The sequence below is a fragment of the Solanum tuberosum genome, unplaced genomic scaffold, assembly GCF_000226075.1.
Source record: "Solanum tuberosum cultivar DM 1-3 516 R44 unplaced genomic scaffold, SolTub_3.0 scf00099, whole genome shotgun sequence".
Classification (NCBI taxonomy): Eukaryota; Viridiplantae; Streptophyta; class Magnoliopsida; order Solanales; family Solanaceae; genus Solanum; species Solanum tuberosum.
This window is the reverse complement of record NW_006239023.1, coordinates 185,918-207,435: the sequence shown is the minus strand read 5'-3', so window position 1 is coordinate 207,435 and position 21,518 is coordinate 185,918. Positions and strand designations below refer to the sequence as shown.

Genomic DNA, 21,518 nt, shown 5'->3' with positions numbered 1-21,518 from the left:
GAGAACTTCACTGTGGTCATACAAAATCTCATCCATTTTATCCAGGTGTTGCCAAACCCCATCCTCCTGAGTGTGCTCCACAAAAATTCCCAGTTCAAGTGATCATAAGCTTTCTCTATGTCTAGCTTGCAAAGAATTCCTGGGACTTTGGATATGGTTCTCACATCTACACATTCATTGGCCACCAGAATGGCATCCATAATTTGCCTACCCTTTATGAAGGCCATTTGTTGTTCATCTACCAACTTTGGCATAACCCTCTTGAGTCTTTCTGTTAGGATCTTTGAGATGATTTTGTAGAAGCTCCCAATTAGGCTAATTGGCCTAAAATCTTTCAATTCAGATGCTCCCACTTTCTTAGGAATCAGGGCTATAAAAGTGGCATTAAAACTTTTCTCAAAATAGCCCTGATCATGGAAGTTCTGGATGGCAGCTACCACTTCCTCCTTAATCACTTCCCAGCACTGTATGTAAAAGGCCATTGAGAATCCATCAGGGCCAATGAGTAGGAGAGAGAGACATATAAAAAGGACAAGAGAGAGAATCAGAGAAGAGAAAAAACTACCCATGATGAAGGCTTGTTCCGCTGCACTTGTCCCAAGTTTAATTGATTTTAACTTTTTCTTATAATTTCATCCATTTTCTCTGTTTTAAATTTTTGGGCAGTCTAATTTTCTCCCTTAATTAATTTTCCATATATCCTTTGCGATTTTTCATAAATATGGTCTAGGAAAGTCTGGCAGACTAACTTAGAATTAAAAAAAAGGAATTGTAAAGGGCCCTCTGGCACGCGCACCTCGCTTGAGGTCATGCAAAGCGGCAAAGTGCTTGTGTGCCTTGCTTTTGCGCACTTTAACCGTCTTTTGCTTTCACTGCTGGTAGGATAAGTTAAATAAAGAGGATTATTTGCAGATGACATTATATTTGTTGATGAGACATGTGGTGAAGTTAATACTAGGTTGAAAGTTTGGAGAGAGGCCCTAGAGTCTAAAGTTTTCAGGTTATGCAGGACTAAGATAGATTACCAGATTACAAGTTCACTGATGTGACGCATGAGGCAGAAGTGAAATTTATGATCGATGCACTAGTCATACCCAAGATAGAGCTTCAAGTATCTTGGGACCATAGTTCAAGGAGACGGGGCAATTGATAATGATGTCGCGCATTGTATTGGAACGGGTGGGTGAATGGAGGCTTTGCGGTACCGTGCAATACGAACCCAAAGGCAAGTTCTACATAATAGTGGTTAGGCTAGCACTATTGTATGGGGCTGAATGCTGGCCAGTCAAGAGTGCACACGTTTAGTAGAGGAAAGTAGCGAAGATGAGGATACTCAAATGGATGCGTGGCATACTAGGAGATATATATATTAAGAACGAATTTATATGGAACAAGAGGAAAGTGGCCTTCGTGGAAGACAAGATGAGGGAAGCAAGACTAAGATGGTTCCAACATGTGAAGAGGAGGTGTGATGATGCGCCAGTGAGGAGGGAGGCTAACTTGTAACATGAGTTTGGAGATGTAGAGATAGGCTGAAGAAGAACTGAGGAGGTGATTAGACAAAGCATGGCCCAACGTTAGCTGATTGAGGACATGACATTAGATTGAAAGTTATGGAGGTTAAAAAACAATGTGTCATCAAAAAACAACTTTTCTCCCAGGCACTAATCCCGATGTAACTTTTAAAAATCATCTCACTACCCAGAAAACCCACCGGTGGTCCTTCTGACCATCGAAATTCCATCTCTCTCTTTCTTTCTTCTTCCAAATTGCCTCCATCACAACCTCCTTCACCCTATTGCGACCCTACCCCAAAAATACCCATCCTCAAAAAACATCTCACGCGCTCCCACGCGCCTCCTTTCTCCATCAGAATCCGACGCCACGCGCCTCACGCGCCGTCGCGAGGGAACCCAATCGTTTTCACAGGTCATCAGAATCTTCTTTTCCGGCAATAATCCTAACGAAGGAGGGCAGAACCCCCTCCGGCGACCTTCTGTCACCGGAATCCTCATTCCTTTATTTCTTTCTCTTCCCTTTTCTCCCACTCCCAACCTTTCCTTTCCCTTGTACTTCTTGAAATGGAGGAAGATATGATCTTTTTCGCAATGGGTTTCAAGTCTTTTGATGTAGCAAGAGATGTATCTCGAGCAGAGACATGGTATGACTGGACTGAGAAGTTGTTGTAATTCTGCTTTCTATTTTTGCTGGTATTTTCTGTTTCTTTGTACTTGAAGGTCTGATCGGAGACTATGTTGCTCCAGAAGTAGTTGATAGTTCGCAATTATATTTAATTTACCCGAATTTTATGTTTTTATTTAATTAATCACTGTTTGGTTTGCTCCAGAAGTAGTTCTCTTGCTAATCTGAATCAGTGATGATCCTTGTATAGGCGATGACTGGTTTCTGCAGTATCACACTAGCAACAAGATAGGTCTAGAATTGCCATTTTGCATTTCCATTTGTTTCTTTGTTTCGGTGAATTTGGATCTTTTTGCTCTAGAATCATGTCCTGGTGGTGACTGTATTGCTCTAGGAGCAGTTGTGAATAAGCTTTTCTGGTCATTTTTTTTTTCTGTTTCATGAATTTCGTTCTTTGTGCTCCATATACATGGCAGTATCTGATCTAGGATTTGGAGGCTATGGGTTCTAAGTTGGAGCGTTCGTGTATTTCCAAAAAGGGAACCCTATGTACGTTACCTTGAAAAAGAAAAGATTATAGAACCATATGTAAAAGAACAAAAAGAAATGTAGACTGTGGGACTCTAACTCATGTCTAATAACTTAATATCATTCGCATAGGACTTTCACGACTAAACAGAAATGCTTATCGTTGCTGGTTCACATTTCAAACTTTGATAATTTGTCAGCTTTTAGTAGGCTTTACAATATTTATACACAGCCCATACTAGAACCAGTGGGTTTGGTGAAACCTAGTCCTATTGAACTGGGTTCACCACTGAAATGTAGTCTGATTGGCGAATGTTTTTCGATAGAAATATTGTGTAATTTTCCCATCTTTACTGAACATTTTGTCTTTCTTTATATGTGGTTGTTTACCCTGAATTTATTGTCTGATTGGCGACTATGTTGCCACAGGAGCACGAATTACTTGTAGATTCACATTATAACATTGTTTTTGGAGTAGTCCCATTTCAATTTTGTGCTATTTGTGAGTTCTGCAGCTTGGGTTGGCCAAGGATTCTTGCAGAGCAATAATAAAAATGATATCGTGAGTTAGGTGATTCTTTCCTATCTGCCTAAGTCTTGGTAGGTAGAGTTACTCGGTATATGTGCTGGTGAGTGGTGAGAGATGGTAGGTGGAGTAGTTGAGGTGAAGGCAAGATAACTGACACAACCATTATAAAAAGAATATCATCATGAGTTGAGCTGAATGCATGGTTGGCTAGTTAAGTTATCTGCTATTAGGATGTGCTGTGGGCGGGATGATACCAACATAAAGAATCATCTAAATATTAATTCCATACAAGCTAAGGTAGGCTATGAAAATCCTCTATGTCAATTCTGTTCTATTTGGCCCCTTTTCATTCCAATACCTCAAAATAATTGATTCATGTAGCCGACCCTAGCTTGTGTGGGACTAAGGCATAGAAGCAGTTGTTATTGTTAGGAAAACTACAGAAATTTCAAAATTGAAGGTTCTCTAAATCTACATTGACATAAGAATTTCCTTGAACTAGAAGGAGTCTAAGCTAGTTATATCACTTATATAAGACATATTCTTTCATTATATTTTATTTCTAGCTAACAAGCATTGGTTCCATGAAACTTACTATTATGGACATAATTTCGTTTACGTGATTTAGGTCTACACATGTCTTATTAGTACCGTCAGTTATCAACCTGAGTAATCTGGATAAAACTGCATCCTTTCTGTTGTTAGAAGATAAAATTGTACACTTCTGTCCATTGTAACCCTAAGAGGACGGTCTCATGCTGACCATTAACTTTGAGCATTAATTCTTGTTCCTATTAAGTTTGTCTTTGGATGCGTCAGATTTTCTGGTTGTTAGTGTTTTGTGATCATTGTCCAATCTCTTCCTTACAATTGCTTATTGTTTTTGTAATGTAATTGTTAGCCTAATCACTTTTGTCAATTTTGCAGGTACAATTCTATTTCTTTGGTAATGAATAGACCCAAAGGATACTAACTGCTGCTTTAACCTCAAAGTCAGCATCTATTACATGAAAAAGGGCATACAGGTCAACAATGAAGCGTTTTGTTTATATTGATGATGATGATTTGTCAAACAATATTTACTGTGACAACCGGATCTCAAACAGAAAATATACTGTATGGAATTTTCTTCCAAAGAACTTGTGGGAACAATTCAGGTAACTTTCTTAATTTGTTACATAGAAGTTCTGCATTCTATATTAGATTGAACTTGCAGCTTTGAGATATTTCCATTTTGGTTTTGTCACGAATGTTTTGCTATCAATAACGATTAGGCTATCACAAAATTCATTTTATCCTCAGTACACAAAACACAATTTCTTGAGGGCGGACATAAATTCTCTTATTTTACTTTTCTGCTTTACTTTTCCGTTTTGGATAAAGGGCCCTGGCTAATGTAGAAAATTTAGAGGCAACATACTAAGTTGAGATGGATAGAACAAGATGATGAGGGGCTTCTCATCGGGGAGAAGAGGGATGGGAGAGTCTGATATAGAGGGAGATGATGGTCTCATAAGAGATGGGGGGCTAGGAGTAACTTTACTTTCAATTGGCACTCTTGGGGTAGTTGTTGTGTATATTCATCCTAGAGGAAAATTACATTATGGAGAAGTATAAAACTGTGAAACTTGGAGTAGCGAAGACTAGATGTTCCATGTGTGTATGAAAGGGGATCATGAGGGAAACAAGTTCTTAAAGCATATTGATTGCACGTAGAGGCGTATGCAGGAGGGGGTCCCCAGGTTCACGTGAACCCATGCTCCCCTCCCGAAATCATATATAGTAGTGTTATATATTTTAATTTTTTGTTAAATATAAATGTGTGAACCCATACTTGAAGTATCATATAATGCGACGATGATTGGGTGCACCTCTCAGTGAGGTTAGGAATTTGACTTTTATATCTATCTTGTTTTATTTTTCTTTCTAAAATTTGGTAACATCTCTCTAAGTGGTTATTGATAGCACTTTTTGTCGTTTTAATTTATTAAGCATTTCAATTTTGGAACTATAATTTAAAATTTTAACCGGTTTAAATGATAAGAACATAAATGTCAAACCGATTAGATCCACATTTTCATAATAGTGTACTCATCCCAAAATCCTGGATACACCTCTGGACTCATTCACTTGCACGGTGGAAAAGGGCAATTGTTAGTTTTGGAATGATGTGTGATGTGAAGGAACTATCTTACAGGAGGCAACACCTTGGGCATCAGGGGTGGAAAGCTATAAGAAAGTTTTGGCGTTTGATTATTTGATGAGGATAGTGGGGATTGTATATAATTTATATGACGCACTAATTTACTACTAAAACTTATCACTAATTTGAAGATCCTTATATACTTTGCATCCCTTAAGTTCTAGGTAGAGAGACCAACTTGAGTTTGTTTATTTTAGCAACAAAGAAAAAAAATAAACGATCACTGAGTTATCGTTGGTAAACTTGCCGCAGAAAAGTCTGTCGATGAAATCTTATTATCATGTTGGAATGTTGTGCAATAACAATGGTCGGAGTAGTGGTCCGGAAGAAGTGGTGCTGTGAGAATGATGGAAATAAGGCGTATTGTCGATGGAATGGTCATTGCCAAAGAGGTGGTATAGCCAATTGGGTCACCATAAATAAGCTTGCTGCTGCAAGAATAGTCAATGGAAAGAGATGTAGTGCTGCCGGAATGATCACCATGAATAGCTACAAAAAAAAGAAGAAAGTATAATATAAATGAAAATAAAGACAAACTTTGCAACAGTTGGAGGTGGATGGAGCTATCATCAAGGACCCTGATACTATTAAGGAGGCAGTGCAGAAATTTTATGAAGGCCTTTATAAGGAGACTGAGCAGTGGAGTCTTGGTTTGAGACTTCATGATGTATCTAGGATTACTGAAGAAGAACAAATATGGCTTTAGAGGTCTTAGAAGGAAGAAGGAATAATGTAATGCCTCAACCAGTGTGTTATGGAGAAGGCATCATTAACACCATTCAGGTTTTCCATTCCAATCAAACTTTCGAGAAGAGTTTTAATGCAACTTTCATTGCCTTGATTCCTAAGAAACCAGGAGCCTCTAGTTGCACATCAAGCAGTTCTGACTCAGGACAACCTTATGAAAAGGGGAAGGCAGTTATGCTCCAGATGTTTTTTTTGTGAAGCTGAAACAGAGACAGTAAACCATCTTTTTTTACACTGTAAAGTGACTGAAAAATTATGGCAATGGTTCATTAATCTCAGGGGTATTAGATGGGCCATGCCAAGACATACTGTAGAAGCTCTAGCATGTTGGAATAGGGATGGAAATCAATCAGGACACAAGGAGAGATGGAAGATTGTCCCTGCATGCATCTGGTGGACAATTTGGAAGGAGAGAAATCAGAGATGTTTTGAGAACAAGAGCATTTCCTTCCAAAGTATGAAGATGAACTGTCTAGCAACATTCTACTTTTGGTGTATTCAATCTGTACCTAAGGATATAGGGGACATCACTCTGTTTTTAGATAGTCTATAATGGATATAGGTGATAGATTTGTTTTGGATGTTCCTTCATATTTTTGATGTAACTACTTAGGAGCACACTATTGGTGTACTTCCTTCTGTTTATAATACCAGTTAACTTTCTCAAAAAAAAAAAAAATTAAGGTAGAAGGCTAGTAGGCAATCGAGTGTTGTCATACTTCTAGTTGTATAATTTAGGTATCAGATAGTTTCTTTTTCCCCAATGAGTATTAATATCTATTTGCTTCCCTTCGGGGTGGCCCAGTGGTTTGAGCTTGGGACTTCCATGTTGGAGGTCTCAAGTTCGAAATCCCTTGCCAGCGAAAGTAAGGGGTTTGCCTTCTGGGTCGAGCTTGTCGCACCAGGCTTGCCTAGTGCGGGTTACCTCTCCTATGTGGTTTGCGAGCTATTGCATAGGAGCGGGGGTTTTACCCTGTGCGCACCCAAAGGGTAGCGGCCGCGGGTTTCCCTTGCCATAAAAAAAATAAAAATAAAATATCTATTTGCTACACTTGGTTTGTACATTTGCTATTTTGTTGTCTCTTTTTCTTTCGTACTTTCCCCAGCCGGTTACATTTGTTTTGAGCCAATGGTCTATTGGAAACAACTTTTCTACCTTGCGAAATCCTAACCTCCCCAAAATCCACTTGTGTGATTATATTGGGTGTGTTGTTTGATAAGTTTAAAAAAAGGAAAATAAAAATCTTGGACTGTGCCCAATGAATTGTCCCTGCTTGCATTTGGTGAATAGTTTGGCAGGAGAGAAACTGCTCTAGATGTTTTAAGAATGTAGAGAATAGTATGTAGATGATCAAGCTAAATCGTCTCTTGATCCTGTGTTTTTGATGTAATCAGATATATTCAAGTAATACTGTTTCTATTATTGATGTTTTAGATTCAATTTAGTCATAGGACTGTAGAATTTGGGATCTCTTTTGTATATATGGTTTCAGTATGTACTGTTTTGATCATGATCTATATGTATACTGTTACCGGTTTCAAAATAAAAAAGGAAAAAGAAAAGGGAGACATGTTCTGAAGCATTGTGTCAGTTGATGGAGCTTTGTAATGTTCAATTGTATTGTTATATTATTGTTACTGTTCTGAGGATATATCATGCTGAAGTTGCATATAGCTTTTGTCTCATCATGTTTGTGTATCCCTCTTTTAGAGGTCTTTACATGACTTTTTTCTTTTCCCACGTTTGTCACATTGGAAAGATTTGCTTAACATGTCTCTGTTTTGTTCATTTTCCTGTATCATGTCTATTAATCATATGACAGCTTAGTACTTGCTAAAAAAAGATCATGAAACCCTAGTATACTTGCCGAATTCTTGAAGCTTTGCGTCTTAATATGGGAGAACAATAAGTTGACATGAATAATCTGGTATTTAAGTGGAGAAGGATAGAAGGGCAACTTTAGAAGACTACGGTTGGTCCCAGGGGTTGGCCCCATATGGATTTCTAGGTCATAAAATAAGTTGTCTATGATATGATTGCAGAATGACTTCTGGCTATTTTGTTCCACCGTCTTTATCATTAATATCATCTTTTGTTATTACTCATCATATTACATGATTTTCCATGGTCGCAGAAGACATTCTCATTTGCAGTGAGGGATTCCCTGATCAATGTTGGCCCTCTAAAAGACTTTTCGTATGGTATGAGAATTAATGCTGACCTGAATGCTACTGGAATTGCCAAGCAAAGTAATTATGAACTGGTTAGTTCTCTTGTTGAAAGCCCACCCAGCTTGAATCCAGTTAATGGTCGAGGTTTAACTTGTTTTTTCTTTGTTTTGAGATATGCACTTACAATTGCTCTGTTTAACACTAAATACTCTACCAGCTTGTCGTCTCTCTACCATTTTGTATGACTAGTTTGTCTTCAGTATATGAGGCAATCTGTCTTGTATGTAATGTTAAAGGATCAGAAAACCAGCATAAAGTTGATTATTCGGTGGTATCATGAATTCTGTTTTCATTGGTAAAATACTATCTTGATGTAGACTTGAATGCGCTGAAAAGCTGAATTAGAGGTGTTGGCCTTCTCATTTGTATTTAAACAAAATTTTGAAGAAATCTTTGTTTATAAGCTAGGAATACTTTTTTTTTAATGAAGTAATTAGTTCTATTGCAGGCATCAAGTAGATGCATAATAGTTACAAAAGTTTAGTAGCAAAAGGTCAGCTCTCCTTTACATTGTTAATTAAGAGTCAGGGAGCTGACAAAGTTCCGAAATGAATCAGGGGAATCTAGATGGGATAAATAAAACCCAACTATACAAAAACATGAGGCAATTAACTTTTAAAGATTGGTAGGTAGTTGATATTCCATCAAAGCATCTTCTATTCCTTTCGTTCCAGATACTCCAAAAAATGGCTGCAGGTATCATCTTCCGGATTCTCTTGATGGTGCTATCAACTTTCCAGCAACTCCAGCTTATCACAACATCCCCGATATTCTGAGGCATGACCCATTTGAGGCCAAAAAGAGCTAAAAACATACTCCACAAATCTGCTGCTATTGGACATTGTAGAAATAGGTGGTTGTGTGTTTCTGCTTCCTTCATGCACATATAACATCTGGTAGCCATCTGAAACTTCCTTCTGGTCAGGTTGTCTTGGGTCAGGCAAGCTCCATGAAGTGCAGTCCAGCTGAAGCAGCTAATCTTAGGGGGCAATTTGATCTTCCATATAAGCTTCCAAGGCCAGTGGTCTGTAATGCATTTTGTGGGCCTAGAAGCTTGAATGCTGCTTTAACTGAGAACTTCCCACCCCTTTTTTCTCCCTAATTGAGTTGGTCTGGTGTTTCATTGTTAATTGCAACATTGTGAAGTGCTGCTAGTAGGCTGACCAACTCCTCCATTTCCCAATCCTGGATGTTCCTTCTGAGGACGATGTTCCAGGAATTCCCTTCTCTGTATTGCTGTATCGTAGAGTTTGGCTCCCTTGCTATCTGGAACATGTTAGGATAAGCAACCATTAAAGAGGAGTTGCCTATCCATTTGTCCCTCCAGAAATTGATATGTTGTCCATCCTTGCTATTAAGTGTTTGTGTTGAGAGAACTCCTCCCATAATTTGCTTATGCTTCTCCAGACACTAACTCCATATGGCTCTGTTGAACACCAGTGGTTTAGGGCTCCATGTTTAGCAATAATCACATCCTTCCAATGGCTCTGCTCCTCTTGAGTGTATCTCCACAGCCACTTCATAAGTAGGCATTTGTTGTGTAGTGCTAAGTCTCTAATGCCCAGACCATCTAACTTTTTTGGTAACAAGACTGTTGGCTACTTGACCAAATGGAATTTATGGCTTTTGCTATTCCCTTACCATAGAAAATTCCTTCTGGTTTTGTCCAGTTGCTTCAAAGCCTTACTGGATATGGGATGTACTTTTTCTTTATATACTCCCTCTATTTATCTGGCACCGTTTCTTTTTAGTTTGTAACAAGAAGAATGTCACCTTCCCTTATTTGGAACTATTACTGGCACCATCCTCATGTTACCTTTTTTGGGTCCCACTTACACTTTATTGTGAAGAAACGTCAACTAAAAGTAAGCATTATAGTGACTTTAATATGGGCAATAAACATAACAAAGTCTTCCCTTATGTACCTAGCTTGTTACAAATGTAATTAACACGAGGACCGATGAGGGGCTTGGTGAGATATCTGCAAGTTGATCAACCGACTTCACAAAATTGACAATCAATCTCAATGTGCTTAGTCTTCTCATGAAATACTGAATTTGATGCATAATGTCGATAAAACACAGTGTTGGAACTTCCCAAACCAAGCTTGCAAAGACTGTTTCAGACCATAGAGTGACTTACATAATCAACATACAAGGCTACTAAACTCCCCATGAGCAACAAAATTAGGTGGTTACTCCATATAGACTTCTTCACACTGCAGCGATCGTTGTAAGTGCTCAAAATCTAGTATAAAGTATATGGATCATGTTGGAATCAATAGACGGGTTGATATTAGACAAGAAAGTCACCGAGAAATTGGCCGGAACATGCTCATACACCAGAGTATTAGATTTGATGGCTAAAAGTAGTTACAATAACAAATGATATTATATGGGTAGAGGGTCGGAATGATGTCACGACCTAACTAGAAATTAGAAATTATATAGGATAGTTCGATTATTTTTTTTTAAAAAGGCAACTTGTATTTTGAACAAAAGGAATACTCAGAAAAATATTCCAGTAATACTTACAACAAAATTACAGAGGGAGGGGTGCCCCTACTAAGCTTCATAAATAATCTAAAATACTAGAAATATCCTCTTCTTCTTGAGGATATTCGTGTTTACACCAAAAAAAGAAAAGGACTAGACAATTCATCTTCAGTTTCTGCAAAGAGCAACTCTTGTTTTCAAAACATCTCTGGTTCCTTTCCATCCATATAGTCCACCAAATGCAGGCTGGGACAATCTTCCATCTCTCCCCTGTGTCCCGATTGATTCCCATCTCTATTCCAGCAAGCTAGAGCCTCTTTGATGCTCCTTGGCATAGCCCAGCTTATGCCTCTTAAATTGATGAAAATCTGCCATAACTTCACAGTCTCTCTACAATGTAGAAAGAGGTGATTTATTGTCTCAATCTCACATTCACAAAAAGAGCACCTAGAGCAAAACTGACGACCTCTTTTCATAAGGTTGTCCTGGGTGAGTGTGGCCTGTTTGGCTTGTAGCCAAGTGAAGCATGCAACCTTGAAGGGTACCTTGACTTTCCAGATCATCTTCCAGGGCCAGCCACTACTCTGATAGAGTGATCTTTGTGATGTCTTGTAAGTTGAACCAACTGAAAATCTGCCTTGCTTGTCTGGTAGCCAAAATAGATTGTCCTCATTGGGGGTTAAATCTATAGGATACTTCGAATTGATGGAACGACCCCATTGAAAGGATCAGAATGATGGCACGACCCTACTGTAAAAGAAAATTATATGGGTAGGGTTGGAATGATGGCACAACCCTACGCAAATCAGATTTGAGGAGTCGCCGGAAAGACAAATGGAACTATGCAAATCAAATTTGAGGAGACTGAAAAGACACATGATGATATGCAACTCAGTTATGAGAAAGTAGTTCGGAAAAATCCACGGTACTACACAAATTAAATATGAAAAGTAGTCCGGAGAGATGCACGGTACGACGCAAATAAGATATGCATAAAAAGGTAGTCATCGGAAGGATGGCAAGGTGCTACACAAATTAAATATGAAAAGTAGTCACCAGAAAGATGGCACGGTGCTACACAAACCAGATATGAAAAAGTAGTCATCGGAAAGATCTCACGGTGCTACACAAATTAAATATGAAAAAGTAATCACCGGAATGATGGCGCGGTGCTACACAAATTAGATATAAGTAGTCACCGGAATGATGGCACGGTGCTACACAAATTAGATATGAGAAAATAGTCAGCAGAAAGATACATGGTGACTCAACTTTTGCTAACATAATCATTGGCCGGACGGGCGGCATATATGGATAATAGCCGCCCGTCGGCAATGGAAGCTCTTTGATTGTTTACCAAGATCGTAGAGGCTTTGATACCATGTGAAAAATATAGGAGAAGAATATTATTGAATTGTTGTTGTTGTCTACATTATTACATTGAGATCCTATTTATAGACACTAAAATACAATCCTTTACTAAGCAGGCTATTTACTATTCCTGTTCCTATTTGTATTCCTATTCCTATTCTAAATAGGATTGTATAAACCTATTCCTATTCTAATAGGATTGTGTAAACCTATTCCTATTCTAATAGGATTGTATAAACCTATTTTTATTCTAACACTTAGCATGTACAAGTGTATTTTCAACCGCCTCAAGAGATCTCTTGTTTCTCGTCGCAAAGGATCCAATCTGTGCGAAAGGAACGTTCCCATGCTTTCTTTCTCTTTCTCCTACTTTTCCATTTGATGACCTTGCTGGTCAGGATATCCTTCACTCTCCATGGTGTAAGGTTTGCAACTGTCCTCCATTAGTCGTTTGCTGCTTGATGATGGATCAGCAGGTGAATCATGTTATCTCCCTACGTTCTTACACATGTAGCTCCAATTATGTGCAGACTTTGCCTCTTCTTGATAATGTATTACGTGGATATATCCTAGCTTCCAGTCCTGTGAAGAAACACATATTCATTGGAGCTTTGGTTATCCAAATTGTGATATGCAGTAGCAATCCTGCTTCTTTTGTAGGAGCCTGCACTAAAACGATATCATGGAAAAAACTCCTCTGATATGCCTGTTCCACCTCTAAGTGCCCTTTCTGGAGGATTGATAACTATGTTACTTAAATCAACAACTCTACCCTGGATATATATGATTACATAATGATATTTGGAAGGAAGTTATGATGAGATCCCTGTTTATTTTTGATAAAGTAAACTGATCCTTATTCGCTGTATCTTTCTTCATGCAGAAGACTTGCACATACTTGTTTTCTGTTGTAATATGAAAAAAAAGATTTTAAAAATTATATGTAAGATATTTCTGTCCGATTCAAATACAACAATAGAATCAAGTTGTGGTTATAATGCTTATAATATAATATGTGAGAATTAAGCCCCTAGAGCTTTGGTTTAGTGGTAAGAGTGCAGAACATGATGTGTGGATTGGATGCACTTCACGGGTTTAAACCTTCTACAACCAAAAGCCTAGTATCTAAGTGGAGAATGGTAGAAGGCCGGACCTGTTTTCCACTGAGTTCCGAATCTGGGCCGGACCCTTGGGGATTTTCTCGGTTATAAAATAACGAGAAATAGAAACTAAAAATGATCTTGTTGTAATAGATTTTAGATTTGTAACTCATAAGTTTGATAATTTTTATTTTTATTTTTTGTTGAAGTCCTTTTGCTGAAGTTCATGGAACATATAAATGTCCAGAATACAAAAACCTCAAATATGATATAGTGTGATTAAAATTTTATCAGCTTTTGGATGCTCTATTACTTGTTTTCAGGTCTAGTATGAGATCTTTTTAATCTCTTTGGGACATTGTCAGGTATGCTGTTCAGGTCATGGAAAGAATGGTTCTCTGTGTGTGCTTCAACAATCAATCCGCCCAGAAACGATCACCCAAGTATGTTCTCTCTCTACTCCAGTTTCTTCTGGTTTTAAAGCTCTGTGAAACTTCCTAGTACTTACATCACATCACATCACATGTGATAAGTCTTGTCATTGCATGTTATTTGCTGAACTTCAAAGCTTGTATTACCTTTATAATTTCTTCCTATTTCTTTGTTATGCTCGTTTACTGCAAACTTCAAATGTTTATTGTGCATATAGCTATATGGTAAGAACAGCTATGTGGAAGCAGTGACGGATCTAAGATTTTCACTAAGGGGGTTCAAAAAGGTTTGAAAAATAAAAATGTAGTGCCCCGAGATTTGAACTTGAAACGTCAAGATGAATTTTGAAACCCCTAAACCATTGAGCCAACCTCTAAGTCTGGTGTTCAGGGGATTTAAAGTCTGTATATGCACACCAAAATTTAAAATATACCTTGTATAGATAGTGTGAGTTTTTTGCCGAGGGGGTTCGGGTGAACACCCTCCCCCCCTTGCACCTCCTAGATCCGCTCCTGTGTGGATGTTCATTTCTATTTGTGGTGTGTTTTATTTTGCTAAAATGCTAAGACATCCTCTCTTCCTGTCATCCACCTGCACTCATTTACATGGGTTTATTGTTCTTTGAAGAGGTAATGATCCGAGTCTAGCAGCATACTTTGTGATATAGGTTTTGGAATATGGTGTATTTAGCTTGAAGTGTTAAGAGGTTCATACATACTAGAAACAACTAGTGAGGACCTTCTTTTGTTATCTGAACGGTGGGTTTTTTCCATTATTTCCTATTGCTGTGTTGAGTTAGTTTTAGTGACTGGTGTAAAAAGAGAAGAGAAAAGATCTTCTTTTACTAAATTGAATAACAATGTACAAGAAGAGCTCCTTATATATGCTCTCTTTCTCTTTCTGTTCTTCTCTCCTGCGAGGCCTTTCAGTGGCTCAAACATCCTTTAGAATGGGAGATAAAGTGTTTTTTCTTCGAGCAACAAATCTTTTCAGATGACATTATCAGTGAAGGCCAAACACAGGTGGTTTTTATGTAAAGAATCAAGCAAGCATTTCTCCAGCAAGATTAAAATCGAAAAAGACATGTTGCGATGGATCTGCAATTCAATGAAATAAGCTTTCAGGGGCACAGGGGATCCTCACAGAAGATGGGGAAAATTACAGTACGTCTACTTATACAGGGTCTACCAAAATTACAATATCTATGGGTGTTTTCTATGCATAGAAACATGGTGGGGAGAAAGAAAATCAGCGATCATCATTCCAGAGGTGGACTACAATCTAGGTTGGTGCAAAATTGCTCAAAATATTATCAGTTTCTTGGGGGAGTCTTTTCGTTTCACCAGGGAAGATCTTCATGGGAGCAGCTGCTATCCAGAAGTGGTTGGTATGAATTCTCAGCGCATAACAAACTGGAGGAGCTAGATGGGTTACTTTCATCCTGTCTTTTGGCACCTTTCATGATCCTCTCAGTTTGAACACAAATTCAAAAATCATCCATAAATGGTTTCTGAAAGATGGAGGATGACAGCAGGGCTGAGTGTTTCCCCCCATCTCTCTCTCTCTATTACACAATCAATTTTCTTTTTGAATTCCCCTCAGAGCAGGAGGCAAAGAGGGGGTATTAGTGGGCTAGTGGTTCTGGAATTGGAGGCGATTCACCCTAGAGCGATGGTACCCGGAACTGAATTTGCAGCACCAAAATCGAACCATCCTTGGATAAGGGCTTTGACATACCATTACATGCATGGTTGGAAAAGTTGCTTAAATTCAGAGGCGGGGGATTCATTGATATAGATGAGGGTGTGGAGAAAAGGAACCATCTCCTTTGGACTCACATCTCTGTTACTGAATCGATTTGGGATCCTCCAGCAAGGTTTATCTGGTGTTGGGAGAGTGGTCTTTTGAAATGTCAATCATTGAGACACCCACACTAAAATCACAGCTGCCTGTAAAGCTGCTATGACACAGTTTAATGTCGAACAGTCCAAACACTTGCCCTCATCAAGTCAAACACCAGCTGTATCTTCTCAATTCTAATTGCATAAGGCCTTGGGAATGGCCCATTTACCGTCTTTAACTCTTTTTTCTTGTTTAATTAGTTACATTAGTTTTGAAGTGCCTTGCTCTTCTTCCCTTTTTATTAGCAGTATGCATATTTTCAAGCCAGCTTTCATGCACCAAGACAGAAATCCCAAATTCATGTTAACCACCTGCTAATCTTGCAATACATGGCACTGTATTTTTTAATTTATTTAGATGATTCTCCATGTGACTGCAACTTGAAGAAAATCCCATGAACTGTCTAGTTTTATGTGTAATGAGCAACACAACTGGTGGTGACTTGAAGGAATAACTACTAGTTACTTGATTATGAGTGCCTTACCAGAGTTCAATTTTATTGAAAAGCTGTTGAATAGGATTGCACTGTAATATGAGTTGTACCATGATGTGCTTGTTCTCTTTGCTTTTCTTTGTTCATATCTTGATATCAAGGAGATGTCTTTGTTGAAAGTGCTACGCATTTAGGAATTTCACTGTTTCTCTGCTTTCTTAGTTACACAACCTTGATTGGCATCTTAACTTGGACTAATGGAAAATGTTTTATGATGTTCTATAACTTAATATTAGATATTCAGCATATCATGACATTGCCTGTTAGTGAACAGTGTACACAAATCTAGCCGGAGAAAGTAATTTTGATGCTTAATTTTACTTTGTGAAGGAAGCTTTACCAGGTTGCAAGGGAATTTGGACTGTCTACCACAAGAATACACGTATCCATCTCAGCGAATCCTCAAGGATGGCAGATGAAGAAGATGAATATCATGCATATTTGATTATTAGTTTGGAGGCTCGTACAATGGTACTCTTTTCACTTGTGGATAGTTCCAAATGTAAAATATCTGAGAAGAAAAATAATTTTATTTTCCTGTCTATGCTGCTTTATAGCTGGAATTGAATCTTTTGTTGAGATACCTGTAACTTGATTTTCTTATCTTCTTCTGGCAGGTTCTGCAGACTGCAAATAATTTGGAGGAGGTAACAGAGAATGTCGATTACTATGTTCAAGGAACTACTCTTGCTGCTGGAAATCTATTTGGGAGGTGGTTTTTTTAGCTCAATCATTATGTTTGTATTTCCTTTTGCCCTTCCAATATCTTCTGTCATATAGTATTTAAGTCTTCACCGAGTTCCTTATGCTGCTAAACTCGATGCTTGGGAATTAGAAAGTACACACATGACCTTTCTTCCCCCTGCAACAATTTACTTCTTTCTTGGCCTGTTTGGTTTAGACTATTTTGGTTTGTTTCATTACTACCTCAGTTCCATTTTATGTGATAATATTGTTTCATTTGATAACTACTCTCCCCGTTTTATTTTATATGATAATATTTGATTAGATACAGAGTCTGTGGTCTTAAATTCACAAATATATATATGATAAGTGATGTTGACTTGCGTGATGCTGGGTACTATGAAAGAGATGTTGTTCAGCTGGAATATTTCTATATATTAGAAAGGAAGGTTTCAACATGTCAGTTTGTGGGTAATAAATAAAAGTTCAAGGGTATTAAAGTCTTTAAAAATTCTTGGAAAATAAACTTGCTTAGGAAGATTGTCTTTTATGCTTTCTTATTTGTACCTTATCAAAGTTTTTTAAAAAGCTCATCCCTTACTACTAAATTACAAATCATGCCCTATAGTGCTATTGAAGTTGAAGATATGATGGGCACCATTTTTTCTATTTTCCATAAATGCAGACATGGGCCCTTAGTCCTTCATAGAGTAATTTCCATTTGATTGGGCCCTTAGGTATTGCACATAGTTAAATACCTTTTTTTTTTTTGAAAAAGAATCAGCATAGTTAAATACTATTTCCTTCCTCTATTCACTTTTGCTTGTCTATTATTTTCAAAAATAGATTTTTAACTTTACTTTTTATTATCAAAATATCAGAAGTCAAAAATACCCTTGAAATATAGGAAAAGGACTAAAAATACCCTTCATTCACCTTCTGGTCCAAAAATATCCTTCTACTCATCTTTTTGATCTAAAAATACCCTTCCATTTACCTTTTTGGCTCACTTTTACCCTTGAAACTAACAACCCATTCTTTGTTTTGTTTTTTTTAAAAAAATATTTATTATGTGTCATTTTCTTATTTGATGAAATAAAACCCCACCTCTAGTAGATTTCCCCCCATAGTTTATCCAACTCAGCACAATATACCTTTACAAGACCCCAATTATTTTTTTTTAAAAAAAATCTAGTAGTAATTTATATTTGCTGCAGTTTTTTTCTCTTTTAATTTTGTTTTAGATAATTAATATACTATTAAAAATATTAGTAATGCCACAATTATAACAACATATTATATTATTCATAAATCCTAAGCAGTCTCTACCTTCCATTTTAAAAAAAAAAAAACTGATAACTTAATATTTTTGCTGATAATTCTCTGTTATAACTAATTTCAAAGAAAAATTTCCACAATAAATTATAATTAAAGATCAATTCATTCAAAAGGAAAGAAGAGAAGAAGATAGATGCTCGTAGCCTGTAGGGAAAAGAAAAGTAGGAAAAGAGAGAAATTTATACAACGTATTTATGGATAAGATAATATATTATTATGATTACGACTAGAGTTTTAAAAAACATATGTATTTGGGGTCTTAAGATGTATATTGTTTTGGCCTTTATAAATTATGAGAATTAATCTAGTTGAAGTGGGGTTTATTTAATCCAATAAGAGAATGAATGACACATAATAAATATTTAAAATGAATAAATAAAAAAAAATAAAGAGAGGGTTGTTAGTTTCAAGAGTATAAGTGAGCCAAAAAGGTGAATGAAAGAGTATTTTTAAACCAAAAAGATGAGTAGAAGGGTATCTTTAGACCAAAAGATGGATGAAGGGTACTTTTTAGACCTTTTCCTCTATTCACTTTTGCTTGTCTATTATTTCAAATTTTTTTTTTAACTTGTTATTACTAAAGTATTAAAAAAGACAATTATTTTTTTCATAATTTATCCTTAGCATTAACTACTTATTCCCCAAATCATTTTTTAAGACGTAATACTAAATATTAATAAGGATAGTGTAGTAAAATAGTCATATCAATCATTATTTTTAATAGACAAATATGACAAGTAAAATTGAACGGAGGGAGTATATACTACAAAGTTATACTAAAAAGTAATTTGTGAAAGGAATAAAGAATGAGAAGAATCGATAATATGAATCGACAAGAATGTTATCCTCCTATTGGCTGGAATTTTCCTGTGATATCAATTCATATTAATTAATAATAATAATAAAGTAAATAAATGTTATTTTCTATTTGGATCTTTTATAAAGACAATTTTCTCTTAAACGTGTTCATATTAGCAAATTAAGAAAAAATTATTATTTTCGTCTGATGTTATTTTTATCATTAAGTAATTTTATGAGATACTGAGTCAAAATTCATGAAATATTTTTATAATTTATTTTTTAAAAACTAAAAACCTATCTAACCTACATTTTTAATTAAAGAAACCTAATAATTGGTCTGATACGGTTCAATTCAGTCGTTACTTCGATTTTTAAAAATTTACTAATAATTCTAGAATTAAATCTATGGTAGAAAACATCTTCCCCGATGCTTATATACTCATAGATAATCAATATTTTAAATTTATTTTGATCATTAATAGACTACATATATATATTTGTATCAGTAGTAGACTATGCATATTTTCTCTATTTTATCTTAAATATTATTTTGACAAAAATACATTGATAATTTTGTTTTAGTTTTAACAATACCCATGCTGACATGGGCCACTCTTCCGCTAGTTTGTAAAAGAAGTCGAAGACACATGGTGTGGAATGTGGCACTGCTTGCACTTATGTGGGTTGCATGGAGAGACAAAAATAAGAGAGCTTTTGAGGGTGTACAGATGAATTTTGTAATTTAAGGAGTAACCTTGTGTCCCTTATTTCCTGTCGGTGCATCCATGATATTCCATTTTGTATAGAAGATTGGATGTCCTTTGTAGAAATCATTTCATTTTGTAGGTTCTCTACTTTTTGGTATACTTGTATATGAGCGCTTTGCCCATACATCAATAAAGTTTTACTTTATCTAAAAAAAATGATAAGTGATGTTGACATAAATATTAGATTAGTGATAGTAGAGTATTGTATTAAATTAGTGTTGAAACACTTTTTGATAGAGAAATTAGCACAACAACAACATACCCAGTGTAACCCCACAAGTGGAGTATGTGGAGGGTAGTGTGTTAGGAAAAGAGATTGTTTCCGATAGACCTTTGGCTCGAGAGCAACAACAAGCAGTAAGAACAACAAGAAAACACAATAATCAAGGCTAGGGAAACAACCAATAGAAACAAAAATCTAAGAATATGAAAATACAAGACTCCAAGTAACACTTCTGTAAAGGGAAAGCAAAACACTCGACTACCTGTTAACCGATTATCCTAATTCTCGACCTTCACACCCTCCTATCAAGGATAATTTCCTTGGTGAGCAGAAGTTGCGTCATGTCCTGTCTAGTTCTCATGAAATTTGAAGTTTGAATAAGTTGATGAATTTTAATTCTTGAAAATTTTATAAAAGTGGAGTCATCTCAAACATATTTTGGCGTATTAAAGTAGAAAGTCACTGTGTAATTGAAATGAAAATGTTAGTGTTTATACATCATTTTGGTAGTCACAACTGGTTTTTGTATTCTGTATAATCACATTTCTTTGTCATTGATGTAACCTTTCCTTTTTCGTTTATTTATTTGTTGATTTGGTCCATTAGATTCTTGAAAAGCTGAAGAACCCCCCCCCTGCGAGTAAAACGAAAAAAGAAATTGTTTCCTGATTTGGTTGTGCAAGAAGTTGTACAATAATTTCGAGGAGATTGACAAACCCTTTTTTTCTCCTTAAAGGTACCTATTGCTGATTCAAAAGAAAGGGTTTGATGACGGCTCTGCTTTCTTTGTGGTCCTTAAATTGTAATATGTTATACGTATAAAAAATGAGAATGCAGTATGTTCTATTCTTTTGTTTATGGTTGTTATGAATGAAAAAGTAAGAATTTAGTTGCCTGATCTGGAGTTCTGTTTTGTATATGCCACACTTTCTTTTCAAAACTTACCATTAGACTTGTGTCTTGAATTTTGTTTCTTTTCCTTGCTGATTATGTTGAGCAGTTGCATGGGTTTTTAAGTTTTTTAAATGCACTTCACGTTTCTGTGTAGACGCCGAGTTATCCAAGTGTTTGCTCATGGTGCTCGAATTCTTGATGGTGCATTTATGACTCAAGAATTGAGTTTTAAGGCTTCAAATGTGGAATCTGGCTCGAGTTCAGATACTTCTATTGTAGCTTCTGTTTCAATAGCGGATCCTTATGTTCTACTAAGAATGACAAATGGAAGTCTTCAGCTACTTGTTGGAGGTATATTAGCAAGATAAGTTATATATGCTTTTGTAAGTTATTACCTCTCTTCTTGCAGTGGTAACTAACAAGAAAACTCATTCTTCGTTGCTTAATTTGATAAATCCTGTTCTAGCTTAATACCCTGCCGTTTTTATGCAATATTACTTATTTGTTTCGTGTTGGTTTGTGATATTTGTTGTGAACATTACTTCATAGAGTATTTTTTTTTGCAGGCTCGTACATCAGACTGCCCTTTCTTTATCCTCAAAACTTAAATTGTTACTAAAGCATATTGATCTAGTTC

At 36.5% G+C, this 21,518-nt stretch overlaps 1 protein-coding gene across 1 annotated transcript in view; it reads left to right on the top strand.

Moving 5' to 3' along the window:
- LOC102605072 (cleavage and polyadenylation specificity factor subunit 1) overlaps nucleotides 1–21,518 on the top strand; it is a 54,793-nt gene that overhangs the window by 16,013 nt on the left and 17,262 nt on the right. The window contains exons 12-16 of the mRNA XM_006347995.2: nucleotides 8,285–8,413; nucleotides 13,713–13,790; nucleotides 16,505–16,645; nucleotides 16,792–16,886; nucleotides 21,036–21,232. Of these exons, the coding sequence (XP_006348057.1) occupies nucleotides 8,285–8,413; nucleotides 13,713–13,790; nucleotides 16,505–16,645; nucleotides 16,792–16,886; nucleotides 21,036–21,232 (640 nt within the window). The remainder of the gene's footprint in view (nucleotides 1–8,284; nucleotides 8,414–13,712; nucleotides 13,791–16,504; nucleotides 16,646–16,791; nucleotides 16,887–21,035; nucleotides 21,233–21,518) is intronic.